Source organism: Megascapheus bottae, chromosome 7 (assembly GCF_031878675.1).
Source record: "Megascapheus bottae isolate mThoBot1 chromosome 7, mThoBot2.hap1, whole genome shotgun sequence".
NCBI lineage: Eukaryota > Metazoa > Chordata > Mammalia > Rodentia > Geomyidae > Megascapheus > Megascapheus bottae.
In genome coordinates this window covers 36,087,156-36,112,533 of record NC_143515.1, presented here as the reverse complement: position 1 = coordinate 36,112,533, position 25,378 = coordinate 36,087,156, and the positions used below count along the sequence as shown (strand labels likewise).

General features: G+C 41.3%; 1 protein-coding gene across 1 annotated transcript in view; it reads left to right on the top strand.

Annotated features, from left to right (window-relative positions):
• Antxr1 (ANTXR cell adhesion molecule 1) overlaps window positions 1-20,603 on the top strand; it is a 200,913-nt gene extending 180,310 nt beyond the window's left edge. Inside the window, exon 18 of the mRNA XM_090336766.1 lies at window positions 18,664-20,603. Coding sequence (XP_090192892.1) covers window positions 18,664-18,927 — 264 coding nt within the window. The 3' untranslated portion in view covers window positions 18,928-20,603. The remainder of the gene's footprint in view (window positions 1-18,663) is intronic.
• The last annotated feature ends 4,775 nt before the right edge of the window (window positions 20,604-25,378 follow it).

Genomic DNA, 25,378 nt, shown 5'->3' with positions numbered 1-25,378 from the left:
ACACCAGCCTTGAATGAAAAAGCTAAGCAAACACACACACACACACACACACACACACACACACACACACACACACACACAACAGAAAGATTTTTTCTTCGGTTATATGATATTGGTTAGATGATCAACTAATCTCACAAAAGCTCAAAGTAATGTAACTTTAAAAAGGTACAGAACACTGATGGCTCATGCCTACAATCCTAGCTACTCAGGAGGCTGAGATCAGAGAATCACAGTATGAAGCCAGCCCTAACAGGAAACTCTGTGACATTCTTGTCTCTAAAATAAACTACCCCCCCCAAAGCCAAAAACTCTAAAGCAGAGCTCTGACTCAAATGATAGAGTGCAAGCCGTAAGTAAAAGAAGCTCAGGGACAGCATCCAGGCCCTAAGTTCAAGCCCCAGGACTGGCACCAAAAAAACAAAGTAAAACTGTTTTTCTCACACAAATGATCCTCTGAGGACAGTCTCCCCAGGGTCAGTGTGGCGCCTCCATGCTGTCAGAGGCCCCAGGCCCATCCTGTGTCTTATTTTTCCAGTGTCTTCTAGAATGTGGTTCTCATCTGAGTAGATGGTGGACATACCATTCCTTTTCAGGCAGCGTAGAGTTTGTGCATTATCACTTCTGTCTACACCCAACTGGCTACACCTGCATATAAAGGAGGCCATACTCATACGCAGTCCATGTGTCAAATAGGTAAGGCCTTTCCACTTCGTTTACTGTCTCTTAAGCCATCTAATTTGAGGAAGGCTGGAATTGTAGTCATTACTGAAGTGTCCAATTTCTAGTACTGAAAGAAAAATCAATGCAGTCAACAATTATACTGGGACATCTCTGTCCCAGTATACTTTTCTTTCCTTTGTGCCAAATGGAATAGAAGCTATTAAGAAATAAACCAAGGCTGGGCGAGGTGGCTCACGCCTGTAATCCTAGCTACTCAGGAGGCTGAGATCTGAGAATCAAGGTTCAAAGCCAGCCCAGGCACAAAAAGACCTGAGACTTTTATCTCCAATTAACTTCTAGAAAATGGAAAGTGGGACTTGGCTCAAGGGTAGACCAGTAGCCTAGAGCTGAAGAGCTCAGGGACAGTGCCCAGGCTGAGTTCAAGCCCCATGATCCACAAGAAGAAGAAGGAGGAGGAGGTGGGGGGGAGGAGGATGAGGGGGAAAGGAAGGAAGGAAGGGAGGGAGGGAGGGAAGGAAGGAAGGAAGGAAGGAAGGAAGGAAGGAAGGAAGGAAGGAAGGAAGGAAGGAAGGAAGGAAGGAAGGAAATGAACAAACAGGCCTGGGAATGTGGCTTAGTGATAGAGTGCTTGCCTCCCATGCATGATGCCCTGATGAATATGAAAAAAAAAAGAGAGAGAGAAATAAACTACTGTACAGGAACCAGCTCATGGATCAGATGGGTCAGATTCGAGATTTATCCCTTGGAAGAGCACGGAGAAAAATGAAAGGCTAAGGCACACAGGAAAGTGTTTATTAGAAGGAAAGATGGGAAGGCCTAAGGCTCTCTTCCAGGAAAGATAGCCAGAGAGTACTGAAATTCTGAAGAAAGAAGAAATGGCATAGGAACCTGGAAGAGCATGGAGGAAGCCAAGGAGTGTCCATATCGAAAGCAAATCCTCAGATGGATCATATTACTGGTGGTCAACTCCGAGTGTCTGTGCTTCCTTGATTCATTCTTTCCTAGGTTGATTCTGATCTAAAAATACACATCATTTAAAAGAAAGTCATCAAATTTAAGCAGACTTGGATTTGAATCTTTACTCTGTCACTCACTTCCACAGTGAGTGACACGTGCAAATTACTCACAAATCACTTACAAATTATTTACCCTTTCTGAGCTCTTGTGTACACTTTTTACAATTATCTTTAAGTACTTGTCTGAAGGAGTTGCCATTTAACAGTTTACAAATACAAATGAACCACCCCTTCCAACATATCTGTACAATTTAAATCAGGATAATAATATTGTCTGTTAGAAGGACAAAAGGAGATGGTATAAATGTAGCAGATAGGACACAACCTGACATGGTGAGAGGACTCGGAGAAAGTTAGACATGATTAGTATGGTATGTTTTACCTTCTTTCATGCAACCCGTCCTTCTAATGAATACGGGTGACCAGGGAGATTGGCCAGGGTGAAAAGTCATGGAATGAAACTAGTGCTGAGAATCTACTGGGCACATAACTAATTCAGATGCCTGTCTTAGTCTGCTGAGCCTGCCATCTCAAAATATTATACACTAAATAGCTTAAACAGCAGCCATTTGTTTTCTCAGACTTTGGAAGGCTAAAGGCCCAATGTGAGGGCACCACAATGTCCATATCCTGGAATGAAAGCTGCCTTCCCAGCCATGAAGTTACATGAGCTTTTCTTGCTGCATACGTGTAGAGAAAGAGCAAGCCTTTTGATGCCTCCTCTTATAAAGACATTAATCTGGTCTGAGGGTTCCAGCCTCGTGACCTCATCAACACTAGCTGCCTCATCCCTTTTGGGCAGGTGTTGCACCATTTGAACAAGAGAGGCCACTCACTGGCAGCAATATAGAGATCATAAAAACTCAATTATTCTTTTTGTAATGAGCATTATCTCTTTTCTTTTCTTTTTGTGGGTCATAGGGCTTGAACTCCACCTGGGTGTTGTGTCTGAGCTCTTCAGTTCAAGGCTACTTCCCTAGCCTTGAGCCAAGCCCCATTTCCCATTTTCTAGAGGTTAATTGGAGATAAGAGTCTTGGGTCCTTTTGTGCCCGGGCTGGCTTTAAGCCTTGATCTTCATAGGGGCTGAGAGTTTGGCCTAGCAGTAGAGTGCTTGCCTAGCATGCATAAAGACCCAGGTTCGATTCCTCGGTACCACATACATAGAAAAAAGCCAGAAATGTTGCTGAGGTTCAAGTGGTAGACCTCTAGCCTTGAGAAAGTCCAGGGACAGTACTCAAGCCCTGAGCTCAAGCCCAGGACTGGAAAAAGAAAAAAAAAAAAAACTTGATCTTCAGATTTCAGCCTCCTGAGTAGCTAAGATTAGCCACCACGCCCAGCTTGTAATGCGCATTATTTCTACATTGCAGAAAGCACTTTTGATAGCCACAGGAATAAAAAAGAACTCACTCTGTACAAAAGAAGGAAACAAACCTTCACCCATAAGCTTTTTATATATGGCATAGGATGAGGTTTGAGCTATGCACCAGATGAATAAGTAATCTCATAATTCTACATTTTCACTTCCAAGCTAAATAATGCTCTTGGCCAAGCAATCTTATTCTGTTTCTCTACTGGAAGCAGTTTCTTTTTTTAAGGCAAATACCTCAATGTAAATAAAATAATAAATAGAAAGACTACACTAATGATGGTTCTGAGTAGTTTAGAGTAACTTCACTGAAACATGGGTAAGGACAGGAAAAATATCCTACAAATTGTTAATGGGGAGACTGAAAGGGAATAAAGGAAGACTGAGCAAGATTAGTTCATCCTGGGTCAGACTTTTCACTCACTCAGCGTGACTATGCCACAGTGTTTTTCTAAACCTTAGAAAAGTGCATTAAAGCAATAGTATCGCTGTGATCCATCCAAAATGTCTATTGAAACCAGGCTCTTTGGCAAAGTAATTTCTCCACTGCTTGGCAGGACCCACAGAGTGTACATTGGGCTTTGTGTCACCAGAGAAGAAAAAATACAAGTGCCAATGGCTGATTTTTACAAGAGCAAAGTTAAGAAATGGTGTTTAGGGTATAACATCCAGGGTCAGTGCTCAAGATGATTTCCTTCCTCTTCCTCTTTGCTTTTTGTTGTTGTTGTTGTTTGTTTGTTTGGGGTTTTGATTTGGAGTTTGGGATCTGTTTTGTTTTGTTTTGTTTTTCACCAGTACTGGAGCTTGAACTCAGAGGATAACACTCTTGATTAGCTTTTTCACTCAAGGCTGATACTCTACCATGTGAGCCACACTTAAACTTCTGGTTTTTGCTGGATAATTGGAAATAAGAGTTTCTCAGATATATCTGCCTGGTCTGGCTTCATGCTGGGATCCTCAGATCTCAGCCTCCCAAATAGCTAGGATTACAAGTGTGAGCCACTAGCACTGCTCTGAGTACAATTATCACTGTTGCATAACACACTTCTCCAAAATATAGTGATTTAAATCACAGTTTGCTATGTCTTTTCCAAAATTCTGTGGCTTGCTCAGGTTCTGTTGGGTTCTTTTTTTGAGATTTTTCATGAAATTATAGCCAGAAGGTGGTTGAACTGAAGTCCTCAGACAATTGTCTGGTCCAGGCATCCAACATTTCTTCATTCACTTGCCTATGCTTCTGTGATCTTCCACACAGCCCCTCTCTACAGTAAAATAGCCTGGACATCCTATGTGGAGGCTCAAGGCATTCAAACTGGGAAGCAGAAATTGCCATGCCTCTAAGAGTCAGGTTCAAGGCTAACACATCACTTACCTCATACTTCATTATTCAAAACTATGACAAGCAGTAAGGCCCAAAGGCTACGTGTGATGGGACACATTTGGAGTTACAATGGTTGGATGCGTCTCTCATTTGACATCCCCAGGGATACCAGGAACATCTCCAGAGACACAAGAAAGTACAAGTAGGAGAATTGAAGACTGAGTTGAAGGTTGTCAATACAATCCCCAGAACCAGGGGAGCAGTCTGGGAGCCATCCCAGACTTAAGAAAGTATAAGCAGGACATAAAGAGGAAGGCATGGAGGATACCCATCTTAGTAGACAGACAACCACCACAAACGGGAAGCAAGAACAGAGGAATTTTCTCTGCCCAACTGGCTCCACTAGAGGCTCCTCCCAGCTGCTCTTGGGTGGCCAGTAAAATCAAATTTGAGAAAATGTAATTGAGCAAAATATTGAGGGGAAGAGTTGACAAACCCACATCACCCTTCGACCTCAACAGATTAAGCAGATGAAACGTTAAAATACACAAAGGCTTTAATCTAATTTTAAAACAATGCGTAATAGAAGATTATTTAGCAGCACCCTTCAATAAAATAATTTACCTTTCTTTAAAAAAGTAATATGAATTTAAACAGTGCCACAAAGAAAACCTGAGGAAAAGGGGAGCAAGTAAAAAAATGTATGGGCCATATTTTTTCACAAAAGGTCTAAATTAACAAAAAAATTAAATTTTTGACAAAAACATTTTATAAGCCTTTAGTGCTCTCTAAATTGCTGTTGAAGCTTAGAGGAAATCAAAACTGTCACAAAACGACAATTAGAACATTACGTTAAAAGGTAGGGTTTAGGAAAATTATAAGCCTTAAATCCTTTTATTATTAAATAAGAAAAAATAAATGAAGTAATCATCAGACAAAATTTAGAAAATGAGAATATATAGAAAGCACATGCAAGGAATCTATGAATCTAAGAACAAACTAATTAAAGCAAGGCAAAATCAACAAAATTGAGAAATTAGTCTTTAAAAACATTTTTTTACATATAAAGTAATTGATGATCCCTGACTTAAAAAAAAAAACTGCATGGCATGTAAATACATATATTAAGCATCAAAGGAGTGTCACAAGTAAGGAGATGTTACCTACAAGAATTCCTGTGGACAGGAGCCAGGAGTTTGGCCTAGTGGTAGAGTGCTTGCCTAGCATGCACAAAGACCCGGGTTTGATACCCAGCTACCACATCCATAGAAAAAGCTGTAAATGGTGCTGTGGCTCAAGTAGTAGAGCTCTGTCCTTCAGAAAGCCGAAGGACAGGACAGTGCTCAGACCCTGAGTTCAAGCCCCAGGACTGGCAATACATACATACATACATATATACATACGTACATACATACATACATACATACATACATACATACATACATACATACATACATAAATGAAATTAAAAAAATAATTTCCTTGGGACAGAATAATGCTACAAAAATACTTTAACCATCATAATGTATAATTGGTGATTTTCTAAGAGAAGATAAATTATGGGAATAGATTTAAGATATAAAAATAATAATAGGGGCCAGGCACCAGTGTTGTACATCTGTAATCCTAGCTACTCAGGAAGCCAAGATCTGAAGAGCACATCCATACCCTGAATTCAAGCCCCAGGACTGATATCAAAAAAAGAAAAAGGAACAATAAAACAAGTCCAGAAACCAATTATTTAAATTAGTGTGGATCTTATAAAGAAAATTAAAAAACAAATCCTATTATCTTTCCTTAAGTGTCATACATACAAATAGAAAAACATAGAAACATAAAAATCTACTTTTTGACAGGTATAATAACTCTTGCCTACAATTCCAGCTATGCAAGAGATCCTAGGAGGATCAAGATGCAATCAAGCCTGAACAAAATTTAGAAGGCACTACCTGAAAAATAACCAAAGAAAAACTAACTGAGGGCTTGGCTCAAGTGACATAGCATCTGCATAGCAAGCTTACGGCCCCAAATTCATACTTCATACAAAAATGTCCATCTCTTCTAGCTGACTTCATAAATCACATTATTCTACATAATCAAAACGAGAGAATAAAATGATGGAAATAATGTAGTCAATCTTGAAATCAAAGATGAAGATATTATTTTTTTAAAAATATTTTTATTGTGATTAATAGAAGGGTTACATTATATTCACCAGATAGAAGGTGCATAACTTCACAAACATTGATACCCTTTCTCATGACATGGTCCCCATTTCCTTCCCACCCTCCATCTGCTTATCTTGATTTCCCCCCTTCCCTATCCAATTTCAAATAACCAATTAAGCACATATAAAATATATCAGATAACAAGGTGAAAAATTGTAACAATATGAGATAACCAAGGGATGGCAAAAGAGATGAGCAATAACATAGTACATTAAGGACACAGTCACTCATTATATGGCTTTTGTTTCCTTATCCTGGAGGTCCTTACATTTAGTGTCGTACTGTTTGGCCTAATGTCTCTAGATTTTGTTGTATTGTAAATCTCTGCTAGGAAAGCCCAAGGTTCCTACTGATTATGACAAATGAGGGAGACTATTGGGCCTATGTTCCTTTGAGTCTGGCTTACTTCACTTAATATGATTTTTTCTAAGTCTTTCCATTTTCTTATTCTTACAGTTCTTATAGAACCAGTATTAAAAAAAAATCGTGAGATTGCCATAATCTTTATGCTATCAATACAGAAACACGTCAGGGGAATGAAATGGCTTCAAAAATAAATGTAAAAATGGTCAGATGGTGCTGGCACAGTTGGCTGGAAGAAAGTAAATTTGAATTTATATCTCTCACCTTAAACCAGTATATTTCAGATAACGATATTGATATTTACTGACTAATTTTATGTGTCAGACATTTTTTTTTTGCCAGTCCTGGGCTTGAGCTCAGGGCCTGAGCACTGTCCTGGGACTCTCTCAAGGCTAGAGCTCTACCACTTGAGCCTCAGCACCATTTTCTGCTTTTTTCTATGTATGTGGTACCGAGGAATCAAACCCTGGTCTTCGTGCATGCTAGGCAATCACTCTACCACTAGGCCAAACTCCCGGCCCCATGTGTCAGACATTTTTGAAGTTATTCATAGTATCAGAACATCCTTATCCTAATCTCAGGAGACAGAAAAATTATTTAGCCCAATGTTACAGAAAATGAATCAGAGTGATTTTGGGTCCTGGTAATTTGGCTCTTTAACATAAGTGAAACTATAAAAGTAACTAGGAAAAAAGCAATGATGAGCTCCTCAGTGCATATGAAGGATAAGCTATGGTTGATATCAAAGGACACATACATAAAAATGTTTAACTTCTGTGTTTCAACAAATACCATCATCAGACAGATGGGGTTGTACCACCTACAATCGAAGCACTTGATTGTAAGAGGCAGGAGAATCAAGCATTCAAGTCTAGACTACACTGTAAGACCCTGTCTCAGAAAGAGACTGACAGACAGAGATAGAGACAAACAGAGACAGAGAGGGAGAGGGAAGGAGGGAGGGAGGAAGAAAGGGAAGGAGGGAGAGAAGAAGAAGGGAAAGAGAGAGGGAGGGAGGGAGGGAAGAAAGAAGGAAGCAAATCATAAGCCAAAGAAAAAATAGCTTTACATTCCCAGTATTTCATCATTATTTGACAAAGAGCTCTTAAAAATCAGTCAAGTCAAAGACTCAGCAGAAAAATGAGCCAGGGATGAGCAGACAAGCCATTAAAGGTAAAGTACAAAGGTCTACCACAAATAGATCATTCTTTCTGATAATGGCACATTTTTTCAATTAATAAAATTATAAAAAAACTGTGGGGAACTCTAATCCTAGCTACTCAGTGGCTGAGCTCTAAGAATCACAGTTCAAAGCCAGCCTTGATAGGAAAGTCTATGAGACTTTTATCCCCAAGTAACTACCAAGAAAGCCAGAAATTAAGCTGTGGCTCAAGTGGTGGAACTCTAGCCTTAGGCAATTCTACCTTAAGCAATTTGTCCTAACACTGTTGGCAAAATTAGAAGAGTGTTGATTTATAAGTGTTCTGAATACAACATTATTCATAATGAAGGCAAATTCAACTCTTAATGCCCACAATAAAGAATTTAAGACAGACACTGGCAACTCACACCTGTAACTGTAACTGCTTGGGAAGCTGAGATCAAGAGAATCCTAGTTTAGGGCTATCCTGGGCAGAAAAGTTTGTGAAACTCCTTCTAAACTCATAGGTAGGTGATATGGGGTGTGCTTGTCATCAATCCTAAACTACTTTAAAGACTGGGATTGTAAAGAATACAGTTCCCAGACCAGCCCAAGTAGAAAGGCCCATGAGATTCCATCTCCACAGATGGAGGCTGGGCATGATGGGTCACACCTGTGATGCGAGTAATTAGGAGAATCCTAAAGTAGGAACATGCTCAAGGAGGAGACAATACTCAGTCTCAAAAACAACCAGCAAAAAACAGGGTTGAAAGCATGGTCCAAGTGGTAGAGCTCCAGCCTAGCATGCATGAGGCCCTGTGTTCAATCCTCAGTACTACCGAAAAAGAAAAAAGAAATTAACAGTTTCATATGATCTAAGAGTCCATGAGGTAGAAGATTAGGCAACAACTGAAATGGTGAGGGAGTAATATCATTTTGAAATTCATATAGTCATTCCATTTATGTGCTAGATATGCCTCTGTGTGTGCATTTTCTGAAAAGAGAAATACAAATGTTCATTCTGAGCACTATTACCTAAAATTGTTCTCTCTTCCTTTTCCTCCTTCCCTCATGTATTTTCCATTTTCAACAAATATAGAACTTGGTAATTCAATGAAAAGGGAAATTTTTATTGCTAAATAAGTCATAACTCAATAGTGATTCTTGACAAATCTTATATTTATATATGTCCTACAAAAGATATGCCATTTTTAGTTCTACCCTTGCCTTCATTTTTCTAGTTTCCTCCTATTACCAAATATTTCCTTTGTGCTTTCATCTTACTCTTGGTTTTGGATCCAAAAGACATTATTATGGAGAGCATGCCAGCTTGTGCGTCAGCAGAATGAATCAAATAACCAAGAGAGCTGACCTTGGATCATTTTCCATGGATTGCACATAAAAGCCAGCCTATGATATGAAACTTGGGATAGACATGCCAAGTTTGAGGTGGAGAAAAGGGAATCAGGAGGGACTCAGGCCTCTCCACTCACAACACACCTTCTCTCGGCCCTAGGCTCCAAATCTGGAGTAGAGGGAGAAAGCAAGGCAAATGTCTGGCCATCTTATTTCTGTCACAGCACTGGGCCTGTGACAGCAATGCCATCACCAGAAAAGTCAGAGCGTGTTAGCCTTGTTTCCCATGATGAGCCAATATTGGAGTGAAGGATTCCAGAAGTGGAGGTGTGGCTCAAATGATGGAGCTCCAGCCTTGAGCAAAAAAAAAAAGCCAAAGGAGGGAGGGAAGCTCTGAGTTCAAGCCTTCCTACAAGCATAGACAAATGAAATCATGGGAGTGCAGGGTTCAAAGAAAGAAAAGAAGATGGAGTAGTTGAGAGAAATGTGGAGGGAACAAGGGTCAATAGGTTGGGCTGAGAATTTGAGTATCATCCTGTAGAAAGTAGGGGATATTAAAAGGCTCAGGCAGAGGACAGCTGAATATGTGTGTGTTTGTATATTATATGTACATATCCATGTTCATCCATGTGTGCATATATATTGTATATATATAAATATTCTAACACAATGTGTGTTTAAACAAAAATATTAATGTAAGAAGGAAAGGCTGAGGACATGAAACCCCAGGTTTAGAAGAGTGATGGTGAGAGCAGGTAAAAGTGAATGGGATAAAAGAGCTCACAAAAATTGAATTAGAAATTACTCACTACCTTAGTCTGTACATCACCTTGACAATAAAATAAAAGGAATAAAAAATAAATTACAAATTTTAAAAAAAAGAAATCAAATCAGAACTTCCTCTTGCTCCTTCAACTATGGCAGAAGATGGCCAAACACACACACACACACACACACACACACACACACGCACAGCTCCTTCTCCATGGAGTAAGCTCTCCCTGATAACCCATTACCTAGTGGTCATTCCAAATTCCCAAGAGAGAGAATCCCATTGGCCTTGCTCTGATCCAGTTAGTGATGGCCCAGGGCAGAGCACAGGTTATAATCCTGGCTGACAGGCCCATCTGTCGGTGAGATCACTTAATGACTCACTACTTCCACCTCTGGACGATATTCTCGCTGTGGTCACGAGGATCTCACCACTGCCTATAGCACCTTCTAAAGTGCTGAGGACTCAGTTGGCACTCAGAAAGCACTGTGGGAAGGATGCACAATGATTTAACAATGGAAGAAAATCCTGGGAAAAGTGTCACTATGAAGTCATCCAGTCCTCCCTCGACCAGGTGTCTGGTTCATCACACAAGCTCCAGCTTCAGTAGATTACATCAGTTGCCTTTCATAGGTCAATTCGCTTTCATGGTCTAGCCTGAGAACCAGCCATTTGTGTCCCAGATGGATTTAAATTAGGCTCCTCATTCCAAATAACTGACTACTAAACAAACTTTGCAGACTTGTACCCTGAGAAAGACAGCCCTCCAAACAAGACAATCAATAGGAGAACCAGGTCAAAGGGAAAACAAGGTATTTGTCAGAGGAAACTTGGCATATGTGTAACACTTTTTCCATCTGATTATTTTAGTATTCTTTCTGTGAAATCCAATTTCCTTAAATGACCTCTGTTCATAGGAAACTATTTGGTTTAATCTGTGGGATCCATGGCATATTTTTCACCATCTTCTAAGGCCAGATCCCTCTCCTCAGAGCGTGCCTGATACCCAAACAGATGTTTCCTAACACTCAGCACCCATGAGCTCACTACTGGCAAGGCCTTCGCACACACTCCGCCTGCAGCCCTGCTCACTGTCCCGTAATTACACAAACCCAAATTCAGAACTCGCAGGCAAGCTTGACGCCTTACCACAGTAACATAAGAGCAGAAGGTGAAGCCTCCAATTCTGAATTTTCAATGTGTTAATATTTCAAAAATCTAATGAGCGGCTAGAGAAAACACAATACAAAGAGGGAGCCCAACTAAGTAATACAAAAAGATGCGCAAGCTGGCTGCCTCAAAAGAATCAAATTAAACTATCCAAGTAAAAGGTTCCACTCAGTTGTTGATGGAATTATAAAGTATTAGGGTTGAAGGTTGTTGGGTGGCATCTAGCTTTGCAACAACTTTATTTTTCAGATACAGAATGTAAGTCCCCCTCCCCCGCTCCCAAGTGGTGGTCACTTGCCCCAGGTTTTACGAGTGGGTCACTAGCAGAACAGAAGTGGAGCCCTAACTCCTGGCTCCAACCAAAGGCAGACCACAACCACATCTGCCAGCTTCTTGTCTGATTTTCTCTGAACTGTTGATCCTTGCAGTTCAAACCTTGGAAAAGATCAGAACCTGGTTAACTAAATCTTTCATCCAATCCATATTGTTATTGTTTCAGAGTATGTCACCTCCAATTTAGGCAAAGAGTTTTGTGGCAAGATCATTTGCTTTGATGAATCAAGAAAGCTTTTGGGGTGAGGGGGAGATAGGGGCCCGGAGCATGGCCTAGTAGTAGAGTGCTTGCCTAGCATGCACAAAGGCCTAGGTTTGATTCCTCAGTACCATATACCTAGAAAAAGCTGGAAGCAGTGACTCAAGTGGTAGAAGACTAGCCTTGAGAAAGTTCAAGGACAGTGCCCAGGCCCTGAGTTTAAGCCCCAACCCCAGGACTGGCAAATAAAATAAAATAAAATGAAAACAACAACAAAAAATACAACTTTTGGAATTAACATGTTAGCACTTGAAATATAGAAGCCAATGGGTACTCAGAGTCCTTGCCACACTTCTCCCATTAGAAATTTCCACAGAGGGCCAGGAGTTTGGTCTAGTGGTTAGTGGTTAGCTAGGTCTAGTGGCCTAGCATTCACAAAGACCTGGGTTTAATTCCTCGGTACCACATACACAGAAAAAAAGCCGGAAGTGGTGCTGAGGCTCAAGTGGTAGAGCTCTAGCCTTGAGAAAGTCCAAGAACAGTGCTCAGGCTCTGAGCTCAAGCCCAGGACTGGCAAGAAAGAAAGAAAGAAAGAAAGAGAGAGAGAGAGAGAGAGAGAGAGAGAGAGAGAGAGAGAGAGAGAGAGAGAGAGAGAGAGAGGAAGGAAGGAAGGAAGGAAGGAAGGAAGGAAGGAAGGAAGGAAGGAAGGAAGGAAGGAAGGAAGGAAGGAAGGGAGGGAAGAAATTTCCACAGAGCCTAAGATGCCAAAAGAATCTTTAAACTCATAACCATGTTAGTAGCTTGAGCTTCTTTTTTTTTTTTTAACTGTAGTCCACAGGTTTGAGCTCATGGTCTGCATCATGTTGTCCCTTAGTTCTTTTTTTTCTGCTCAAATATGGTCCTCTACCAGTTGAGCCACAGCTCCTCTTGTGGTTCTTTGTTGGTTAACTGAAGATAGAAGCTCACAGACTTTCCTACCCTGTCTGGCTTCAAAGTACGATCCTCACATCTCCACCTCCTGAGTAGCTAACATTACAGGCATAAGCCACCAGTACCCGGCAGTGGTTGAACTTTTTACATTCAAATTTTTTTATTATCTTTGAGTAAGTGTGTAAAGGGGTTTCAATTGTGTATATCATTTGTAAGAAAAATACGTCTTGATCATTCTCCTCCATCTTTCCCAAAGTCACCGTAGCTTGAACTTCTTCTGAGAATCCAAACTTGTAGAAGAAAATCTGTGCTAAAAAATTTTGCTCCAGTCTGGAGACCCATGGGCATATGAGCGCCATTGTCCAGCACCAACTTAAATTTAAGCCTTGAGGTGTTTATAGCAACACAAGGCACAACAAGAGAGATGCTGAGGCTACGCCTGGGACGCTCACCAACCAACTAGGGAGTAATGCTGATGAGAAAAACTGTCAGAGCAGATTACCAAATGCATGGTACATTCCTTCACTGAACACATATTCATACAGCATTTGGATAGGCCAGGCTGGACATCAGGCAGTAAAAGACAGAGAAATTAATTGAATGGTAGATTCAGGGTCAAGATCATAAAGGTACCAGATGTTTAGATTTTACTTTAAGGTATGGAGAGCTAGTGAAGATTCTTGACCTGGAGAGTGAATTGACCAGAACAACCTAGGTTCTGGAAAACTCTTTTGACAAGGTCTCAAGAGCTATAGGTGGTGGCCACAAGATGCATTGTGCAATATTATCTACCAATGTTTTGAGACAGTCTTTGTACTCAGGATCTATATGCAGGATAATATGGCAAAAGGAGGGTTCCTGAGGCATGCAGAGCCATGTTCAAATCCACCCCTACCTCCTCCTAGCTGTCTAATCTTGAGCAAATTATTTACATAGTTCTGAAGCCTTTCTTTCCTTTTTCTACAAGGGAGATATGGATACTTAGTTCATGAGGATTTGATCTTGAGTCTGGGCCTGGATATTTCAACTAATCTTACTAAGTTATTAAGTGATACTATTGCATTTTCTTCTTAGAATTTTACCAGAGCATATTGGCAGAGTTACTAATGTGTAAAAAAAAAAATAGTTGGCATTTATGCTTTGTCAATGAGGAAAGCGAGGTAACCTCAGGTCAAAGCCCAATCTTGATTCTGAATCAAATGACCCAAAATCAGCACTGCAGAGAATTAAACAGGGTTGCAAAGACCAGTGTTATGAAGTGAGTGCTCCAATTGTCCTAGCAACCTTTAGCCAAACACATTTTCTGGCATATATGACACTAAGAACATCTGGCCTTGCTATTATCCTCTTGCAAGTAAAAATTGATGTCGTGTAAACTGATCTTTAGGCCAATTATATGGTCTAAGTGTTACAGTGCTTGGGTTGGTGCCTCTGGCTCCAGGCTTTAAGAACTTAATTTGGAGGTACACTCCTCCTAAAAGGACCACGTGTTTTACTGTAAATTTCCCTGTTCAGGGTGAGTGGAGGGTAGCGGGAGAGAAAGGAGATGAATTTATGCTGAATCTGCTTCTTTCCTTGAAGATACAGTAAATGCATCACTAATCAGCTGTGTGTGCAAAGCACTGTGGGAGATCCTGTAAGAAATATGTGACAGGAGTTAATGTAGCAAGGGAAGGTTGAGAAGAGGAAACACAAGAAAGTTGACTCAGAGACTGCCTCAGTCACATCCCATGCCATATTTTTCCTACTTACAGATTTTATTATGGAAGGCAGGTGTGACGTGCAGAAGCTGTAACCTTCAGCTCACTTAAAAAGCATAAAAGTAGGTGGGTGCGGTGGCTCATGCCTGTAATCCTAGCTATTCAGGAGGCTTGATCTGAGAATCAAGGTTCAAAGTCAGCCCGGGCACAAAAGGACCTGAGACTCTTATCTCCAATTAACCTCTAGAAAACAGGAAGTAGAGCTTAGCTTAAGGGTAGGGTGGTAGCCTTGAGCTGAAGAGCTCAGGGACAGCACACAGACACGGGCCAAGTTCAAAACCCCATGATCGCCCCCCCGCCCCCGGCAAAAAAAAGCATTAAAGTAGGGGTCCAGACACCTCATACTACCTCCAACTCTCTGTCTACCTTAGACAAGCCATTGCTGTGTCTGAGCATCTGCTTCCATCTACAGAGAGACAACATTAGACTTGAATGGCCTATCTCAATCTTCAGGTGATCTCTTGACAAATCACCAACACCAATTTGTTTGTATACTTAACCCACTATGCGAATTCAGATGAAATAAAAGGAAATAATAAATCATTCACATTTACCAACACCACCCACCCATCAGATACTGTCCCAGACCCTTCTTCAGCGGTGACCGTCATCATGACAGATAAATGCCTGTAATATAATATAGCGCCTGTAAACGGCAGGTGGGGTGATGGTTCTCCTCCCAAGTCACACTATGGGATGACCCACCAAGGGAGCGAGGTAAGGCTGTGATCTTGTCCCTCCCCTTTAGGTATCTATAAGGCTATAACATCCTGGAGTCTATAATACACCACAGCCCGCTACTTAGGGGCAGGAAACATGGATGCACATTTACTGACCACAGGAAAGACTCTGTTTTTCGGTAGGCCTCAGTCCCTGTGACTCTCTGTCTCTCCGTCATCAGCTGACAGCTATTCGACATAATCTCTATCCTGTGGCTCCCTTCAGACATTTTAGAAACTATTTGGGAATCTTGATGTGGATTATGAGCAGAAGTGTTGCTAGATGAAGGCTGAGGCTGCTCCCTGATTCTATCTGGTTTGTTTTTATTTTTATTTTTAACAGTACGGCTACTGTTGCATGGAACAAGCAAATGGACTTTCAAACTAATTAGTGTCCTTGCTTACCACCAGTGGTGGCCAGCGCTACAGATCTGAAGCCAGATGGGGACCTGACCCAGGGTACCAGCAACTCTTTGGCTACGCTTGGAATTTCCCTTCATCTTTAAATAAACGAAGCTCTTGAGCCTCCTGGTGCATGTTAGAGGTCCAGGAACGAAGCCCAGGCTAGGTAGTACAGTAAATCCCGACTCTGAGTTGTCATGACAGGAATTTATCACAGATGGTAATCATCAGACCGTAACATCTTGAAGGAAAACGCTTTATCTACCACCATAAATAAACTGTAACCAAGGCTTAGGTTTATATTGCTATAAAATAGGGCTGTCGGCCAGTGGGGAATTTATACTACTGGGTTACAAAATCAGTGTGAACTGGGATCTCCGGGCAAAGCATGAGAGAAGACATTAATTTATTTCTGCAGGGAGTGGGCTCCCACTTGGAACCCAGCAGAGTTAGGATTGTAATGCAAACTCAGAGGAACCAGAGTAGCCAAGGCTACTGTCCTACCCTTTGGCCTGGGTGCTGTCCCTGAGCTCTTCAGCTCAAAGCTACCGTCCTACCACTGGGTCTGGGCATTGTCCCTGAGCTCTTTAGCTCAAAGCTACCCCCCTACCCTTGAGCTACAGCGCCACTTCAGCTTTTCTAGTGGTTAATTGGAGATAAGAGTCTCAAGTTCTTTAGTGCCCGGGCTGGCTTTGAATCTTGATCCTCAGATCTCAGCCTCCTGAGTAGCTAGGATTACAGGCATGAGACACCACACCTGACTGACAGACATTGCCATTTCTATAAGGCTTACAGAAATGCAGTCCCGTCCTGTGTGGCCCTACATCGCCAAGGCATTCTCTTCTCACTGTGATGGTTTATCATTGCGAACACTGCCCGTGCGCCTGTTTTTCCCAGATGTCCTCATCGAGTTTCATTTGACCAAGAATCTCTCTACCATATAGTGCAACACATGAGGCTCTGGCTGGTAAAACAGCAAGGTGCAAATCAAAGCAGCTGCCTCCTAGAAGTTTCTCAACTGGGAGGCAGGGGCATTTGTAGATAAAAACAACTTCAATCTGCAGGCTGCAATGTGTTCTGTGGACAGAAGCAGTCCGGGAGGCAAAGGGCAAGAGGCCACGGTCATGAGAGGATCATATGCAGAGGGCAGAGGACTTGTTGTAGGAAGAGTGGGGTTTCTTGAATGAAATGTCACTTGTCCCTGGCTTGAGTCATGACATACCCACATTTTCCTCTTGTCCTAAAACAAATTAGCTCCTTGGATTCCACAGCCTCAAACCCTTTGTTCCCTTCCAAGCCCTTCCCAGAAGCCTAATAAGACAACTCTGGGGGTCCTGCACATATCCAGCTCTGAATGGACTCCAGCACCAGATGACTGACTGTGTGGTGGGGGAGGCCAGGCCCTGGTAGCTCAACATTCTGTCAATGGAGTTAAACTAAATAGGAGGAGGAGGAAGGCCAGCCTCATAGGTATGGTCCTCTCTGTCCTCCGTGCGGAGGAATTCTTCAGGCATCCAGGAAAGCCACAGGGGAGCCATACCCTGACCCAACAAGAGGGGAAGAGCGTAACGGAGAGAGTGAAAGAGGTACACACCTCACAAGAAGAGCCTAGGAAGAGGAGATCCCAACCAGGAGTTGGGCCTAGTGGTAGAGTGCTTGCCTAGCATGCACAAAGACCCAGGTTTCATTCCTCGGTACCACATACATAGAAAAAGCCAGAAGTGGTGCTGTGGCTCAAGTGGTAGATCTCTAGCCTTGAAATAGTTCAAGGACAGTGATCTGGCCCTGAGTTCAAGCCCCAGAACTAGCTAGAAAAAAAAAAAGAGGAGATTTCCTCCTCACAAATTGAGCAGGGGGTGGAAGACTCTAGCGCCTGGAGAGGAAAGACAAAAGTTCCAGGACTCGGGCCGGGAGTTTGGCCTAGTGGTTAAAGTGCTTGCCTAGCATGCACGAAGACCCGGGTTCAATTCCTTGGTACCACATACTCAGAAAAAGCCGGAAGTGGTGCTGAGGCTCAAGTGGTAGAGCTCTAGCCTTGAGAAAAATCCAAGGACAGTGCTCAGGTCTGAGCTTCAGGCCAGGACTGGCAAAAAAAAAAAGTTCCAGGACTCTGGAGGTTGAAGAGGCTTCTGTGAGGGCTCTGGGGACCTCCCACTGTTGTCTTGTTAATTCTCTGGAAAATGGCTAAGGAAAAGCAGAATTTGGGATAGCTGCCTGTTTGACAGTAAAATGTCCCTCGATTGCATGTCCTACGGGTGTAAGTGGACCTGAATGCATGCAGAGCATCTAGAAATTCTTCCACAACCAGATGGAGAACAGGATAATTTGTGACGGAGCTTTGGGGAAGTCCTGGACATGGAGAAAGACCTGTATTGATTTCAGTCTTTTTACATTAGTTGAGATCGCTGCCTCCATAACATGCTGTCCAGCCCTGTGATTAAGGGGGACAACACGTGCAAAGAAGAGACGCATGCAGGAAGGCCTCTGAAGATAGATTGCCCCAGTCCAGGACAACTCAGATCAGTTCTGTACCCTTGAACTTCAGTGTAGGCCACACTCAACTTCCTGTTATGACAATGAACTTGCGGCCTCCAAGGGTGTGACAGAGGAGAATTGAAATAAGTTGTTTTTATGTATAAAATTGGAGGATCCTTCAGAAGCCAGGGCTATATTGCTGGGAAAAAAAGAAGTCTTGGAGTCTGTTTATGCTGCTGTGGGAAGAATTTTCTGAGCCTTAACTTCTACATCTATGAAATGAAAGTGTTATATACACACACATACAAAATTGTGATCCAGTCAGCCCAGGAAGGGAACCAGGAAGTGAGCCACTGGAAGGGCTCTGCCCACCACCCTCCTGCCTGCCCTCGTGAGCTCACATTTCTTTTCTCTCATTTTCTTCTAGGGGCGCTGTATCAACTTCACCAGAGTCAAGAACAATCAGCCGGCTAAGTACCCCCTCAACAATGCCTACCACACCAACTCACCACCCCCGCCTGCTCCCATCTATACCCCCCCACCTCCTGCTCCTCACTGCCCTCCCCCACCCCCCAACCCCCCCACCCCGGGGATCCCCTCCCCACCTTCCAACCTCCCCCCTCCTCCTCAAGCTCCACCTCCTAACAGGGCACCACCCCCCTCTCGGCCTCCTCCAAGGCCTTCTGTCTAGAACTCAAAAGTCAGTGTTCTGGGCTGTCTCAGAAACTTTGGGAAGAAGACTCCTCTGCACTATTAGAACACGTCTTTCGAGCTAGAGGAGCTAGTGGTGATTAAGCCCGCCGTGCACGCACACTTTAAGAATTGGTTGGCAGTACCAAAATACTGACAATTGTGATCAGCAGAAAAAAGGGAAATTTTGAATTGCCTGAGGACAAAATTTTGAGGCAACCACAGTCACATTTATATCCGGCTGCCCATCACCTCTGGAAGGTTCCAGACACAGCAACACTTCCAAGATGTTCTCAAGGGATTGTGTCTTGTGAAGACCAAGAAGAGAATCATTTCTCTGTGAGTGGAAAGCAAAGTTGGATAAGAAATGACATTGCCAGTTTGATGGATGACGCCTTCCCTCTTTCAATCCATTACAGTGACGAGACATGGACGTTTGGCTGGGGCACAAAAAGAATCCCCACCTGCAAGGTGGAAATGGTTACTGATGGTTTTTGGAAAAGCTCGAGGAGTCCTCAGGGTGGCAAGAAACTCAGCATTAAACAGGTATCCAAGTGAGGAAGGGAACAGGTGTTTCTGATGGGAACGGTATGTTGGCATGTTGATGTGTAAGTTAAACCAGTCACGTGCATTGGCAGGGAAGTATTCATGGAAGCATCAGTTTCTAAAGCCCAGAAACCATTAGTCGCTAGAGGTAGCTGGCTTTGGACACATATCCTCCCCTACGGCAGCAGGCAATGGTGTTGTCCCAGGGCAATCAGTTCATGGTCATCCTTTAAAAAAAAAAAAAAGCAAATTTCACTTTTCACTTTGATTTAAATCACTTGAGATAAGAAGAAGTGATTGGTGCTGTTTTCCAGAGACAAATACGACTTGATCTTCATAAAATAGCATCCTTGGTACCTAACACGTGCCTGAATCATTGTGTTCTTTCTCAGTAAAGCTGTACATCAGAGATTTCTAGGTGTAGGAAAGGGACAATAGTACTGACATAATAAGAAAACTATCCCCAGGTTCTCTGATTAACCCTGAAAAAAATGGCATATCTGTAGATACAAAGGTATTTCCTCTTAGCTTTTTAACATGCTTCCTAGTATTATTGCTGGTAAGCACGGGGAAATATAAGAGATGGGCCACACAAAAAGATTCTGCCTGAAATTCCCACTATACATGGGGCCCTATTCAATTCCTCCAAGTCTCTCTGAGTCTGTTTCATCAGTAAGTCCTACAGTCACTTTATAAACACTGGGATTTACCACCCATGGTCATTGGCAAAGGCAATGTACCAGAGCTTATTTGAAATGATCTCCCCCCTTCAGCTTTCTATAAGCCCTGCAATTCCTGTCTCAAACACCCCAAATTCTTAGATCTTTTCTGGAACAAAGCAGAATATAAATTGATATAAACTTAATGTTTGGGGCTATGGTCTTTAAAAGATTCCTCAAGAACCCATCAAGCTAACCTATTTTTCTCATCTTGCTTAGAAAAGAGATGTTAAGATGTATCCTGCATTCCATAAACACCAATTTTTGTTTCTGTGACAGACATTACTAATTAACCACAGCATCATACACCATTAAAATCAATGTGTTTTTATTTTCAACCATCCTTCTCAAATTACAACTCTAAAAACCTAGTCTTCATTTTTCAGAATGAGAGAGAGAGAGAGAGAGAGAGAGAGAGCAAAAACAAACAGGTATTGTCAGGAAGGAAATGGGGAAGACTACCAGCATAAAAGGTATTTTCAAGGGAAAATATACCTAGAAAAGTGCCTTATTAGGGGACCATGGGCACTGATATGCAGTGCCAGCTGCCAAACATGACACTTCTCCAAGTGGGCCTCAGGCCCTGCCCTTCTCTCATGGCTGCCTTCTAGAGAATCCCCAGCTTTCTCAGAAAGCTGAGATCAGAGGTTATTTTCAGAACTTGGGAAAGCAACCTCCCTCCCCCTCTTCCAACCCTGCAACGTTGCCGTCCTCTTCCAGAGCACAGGGTTTCTTCTTTAGTTTCTTAGGGAGCAGGAGCCAGGATGTCTCAACTCCCCTCAACGACATTGTTGATACCCAGGAAACCATTCCTTAAGAGAATGGGTTTCTTAGGCTCACCGAGCTCACAGCAACCGTTTTGACTGCTGGCAGTACAAAACAGTCCACCCCACATGATTCAACAGACATTGATGCCAACATTGATGTGCCACAAACTGGGGGGCATTCAGTGAGAAGACAACATTCAGTAGCCCAAAAGCATGTCAATCAGATCCCTGTGCAGTTTCCAAGGGATTGTGCTGGAGTGTTTTGATGAGATAGGGAACTGCAGACATAGGTTCATATTGAAAAGGATTAACAGGATTTGTCCATCATACCATCTCTTAGGAAGGAGAAGTGTCCATACACTGTGTGAACAACGTAATACTTTCATAGTAGGCTTTTATAGGCAGGATATTTCTTTAACTGGTGTAGAAAATCTATCAGTTCAGTATCTTTTGTTGTAAAAGACAAGGGGAGATGTGATTGTGATTAGGAAACTGCACCCAAAAAAATGTAACCCTCGTGTTATTGTCCTTATGAAGTTTTTTTTTAATGAAAACCAAATTTTGTTGTATATATTCATATTCCATGTGTTAGGTGGAAACATTTCCTATCCAGTGTGAATAAAAAGAACAGGTGTAGTAAATTATTATAAAGCCAATGATATTTCATGGCAGGTTTTTCTACCAAGCTGTGCTTGTTGGTTTTTTCCCATGACTCTATTGCTTTTATAAATGTACGAATAGTTATGGAAATGACGAGACCCTTCTTTTTGCACAGCATTGATAACAATTGCTAAGAACTGTGGTCTTCTCGGTTGACAACTTTTTCACAAAGTTTCTTGACCACAGCTTGGTTTATTCTTCAGTAAGACACAAAGGCCTCTCTTTTAATAAGGTTAAGAACATGGTTGGTGATGAATTAGTAGTTTTGGGTAACTTGCTATAGGTAACCTCCCTGTCGATGCCACTAAAATGAGCAAAGTTGATGTTGAGATGTCCTAGTATGCTGATTTGCAAACACTGCAACAGATGGAGTGGGAGACTCAAAAAAGATCTACAAAAATAATAGGCAACAATTTCAGCCCTGTGCCAATGCAATACAAAAACAAGTCAATGCTGTGTGAAATGGGTTGAATTAGTTCACTAACTATATAAAGATAGATGCAGTAAAAAGCCTGTTAATGCTCACCAGGTGGGGATAGAATGTTCTAGCAATTGCCTTTTCTAGTTATCTGAGCTCTGCATATCATCATATTTGGATAACCAGTTTAAAAGAGTATGATTTTTTAATACACTTAACATTAAACTCTTCTAACTCTTCTTATTTTGAGATAGTTCAGTTGTGGATCTTTTGTACATCTGTGTCATTACTATAAAAAGAATCAGTTATCATGCACCATGCTGTAGGAGACGGGACTGAACCTGTACAATGTCAAACCCTTGAAGTTGCTTTTTTTAAAAATAATAATAATAAATTCCTAAAATTGACTCTTTTATTGGTTATTTGTGTATTTGTTATAAAAAGAAGGTGCAGATTGTTCAATCACTTAGCATACAAATCACAACATAGATGTCATTCTGCACATCAATTTATATTTCTCAAATCATTTCATAGCCTCCATAAACTGCCTGATTATTATTTCTTCTTTATCTCTCCAATGTTCAAAGTACCATATGTTTATAGTAATAAATGTCATGTCAGAAATTGCCATGTGTTAAATAGTCAACAGACACGTGAAGAAACATCTCAACATAAAGTGACCATAAAGGAAATGCAAATCAAAGCAACACTGAGTTTCTACCTCACCTCAGTTAGAATGGCCATTACCAAGAAAACAAACCATAACAGATGCTAGTGAGGATGTGGCCAAAAAGGAACAGGGCCCCTAATACTCTGTGGGTAAGGATCTAAACTTATTCAATCACTTTGGAAAACAGTGTGTATGTTCCTCAAATAACAGCAATTCTACTCCTGGGCATTTATCTAAAAGATTACAAACCAGGATACAGAAAAGCCACCAGCACAACCATGTTTATTGCAGCACTAGTCACCATGGCTAAAGATATAGAATTAGCCCAGATGCCCCTCGATGGACAAATGGGTCAAGAAAATGAGGTCTATACACAATGGAATTTTACTCAGCCACTAAAAAGAATGATATTGTATTATTTGTAAAGAAATGGAAAGATCTGGGAAAAAATTATGTTAAGTGAAATTAAATCAGACCCCAAGACAAAGATTGCCTGTTTTCCTATATCTGTGGAAACTAGGATTAGCTTATGAACATATAAATACACTGCATGGTATGTAAGTGTATATAAATGTAGACTAAAATATAATAGATTCAAGGGAGAACTCAAAATACTGAGATTTCTTAGAAAGACAGAGTCAAAGTTCCACAAAATCAACACCAGGAGACAGGTACTTGAAAGGGATGGTGTACAAATATCCAGAAACAAGGACTTACTAAAGTGTGTTACTAGCACAACGATGTTCATTGCAGCATTATTTACCATAATGAAGATGTGGAACCAGCCTAGATGCCCCTCAGTAGATGAATGGATCAACAAGATGTGGTATTTATATACAATGGAATTCTATGCTGCCATCAGAAAGAATGATATCGCCCCATTCATAAGTAAATGGAAAGACTTGGAAAAACTCATATTAAGTGATGGAAGCCAGACCCAAAGGAACATAGGCTCAATGGTTTCCCCATTTGCAATAATTAGTATACATCTAGGACTCTCCTAGCAGAGGATTACAATAGCTCAAAAGCTATGCACATAAGGTCATATAGGATGAGGCTAAATGAAAGAAATTCTAGGATATGGCAACAAGAGCTTTATCTTGTGTGATTGTTGTTCTTAATGTACTATGTTATTTCTCTTCTCTTTTTTTGCTCTCATGGTTAATCTCATGTTGTTACTGTATCTGACTTTGTTACCTGGCATATTATATATATGTTTATTGTTTTATTTGAAATGGGAAAAGGAAGGGGGGAAACAAGGGAGGGAAAGGGGAACAAAAACATGAGAAGGGCTATCAATGTGTGAGAAGTAATGCACCTATCACCTGGCAAATGTAACTATAACACCTCTATACATTATCCCAGTAATGGAAAGAAAAAAAAAGAAAAGAGTGGTGTAGGGCCAAGGGGAAAAAGCTAGACTAATGAAGAGAAGAGGGGAGAATATAATCAAGAATGTGTATCTTACAAAATTAAGAAAACAGAAGGGAGAGGTGGGTTGGGAGGATGGTGAGTGTTGATGGGGTGACATGGATCAAGATGCATTGTATTCATAAATGGCTTTGTTAATTGGCAACTCCTTTGTATGATGAATTAATGATAATAGAATAGAAAAGCATTTGTAGTAAATTATTATAAAGCTAATATCAGTTTCCAGCTTGTTTTTCTACAAGCTATAATGGTTGATTTTTGCTAAATCTAAAAAGTAAAATAAGGGGCCAGGAGAGTGACCTAGTGGTAGAGTGCTTACCTACCATGCACGAAGTCCTAGCTTCATTTCCTCCATATCACATACACAGAAAAAGCCGGAAATGGTGCTGTGGCTCAAGTGGTAGAGCTCTAGCCTTGAGAAAATTCAAGGACAGTGCTCAGGTCCTGAGTTCAAGTCCCTGGACTGGCAAAAAAAAAGGGAGAGAAGGAGGGAGGGAGGGAGGGAGGAAGGGAGGGAGGGAGGAAAGGAAGGAAGGAAGGAAGGAAGGAAGGAAGGAAGAAAGAAAGAAAGAAAGAAAGAAAGAAAGAAAGAAAGAAAGAAAGAGAGAGAGAGAAAGAGAGAAAAAGAAAGAAAAAATAATAAAAGCAGATCAGGGAACCAGCAGGACAACTGTAACCCTGATTACTGAAGAGGTTGAGATCTGAGAAACACAGTTTGAAGCCAGCTGCGATAGACAAAACCACAAGATTCTTGTTTCCAATTAGCCAACACGAAGCTAGATTGGGGGTATGGCTCAAATGAAAGCACAAGCTATGAGCTGAAAAAAAGAAAAGAAAAGAAAAATGTAAAGGCAGAAATAATATAGGCAGAAGATGTGCTTTGTCAGTTATGATTGTGTTTGGCTATCAAAACAAAATACCCACTGTTTCTACTCACATAGCAGAGTCACAAAGTTTGTAGCTGCCCAAGAAAGGCTGCAGAACTATTATTCTATGGACATCTCAAAATGTTCTTTCTCTATTTCTGGTACAAGTCATTTTATTTCACTCAACTGTATCAGTTCAGCCCTTCCATTTTTAATTTTTGTAAGTAGAAGAATATCTCTTTCTAGTTCCAGAATTTATTTCCTATGAGGCCTCATTAAGATTTGAATTCATCTTAAGTGGAATAAAACCATCTGTAAGCAGAAAGCCATGCTATAATTTTCCAAGTTTTCATTAATATTTATTTTTAAAGCTTT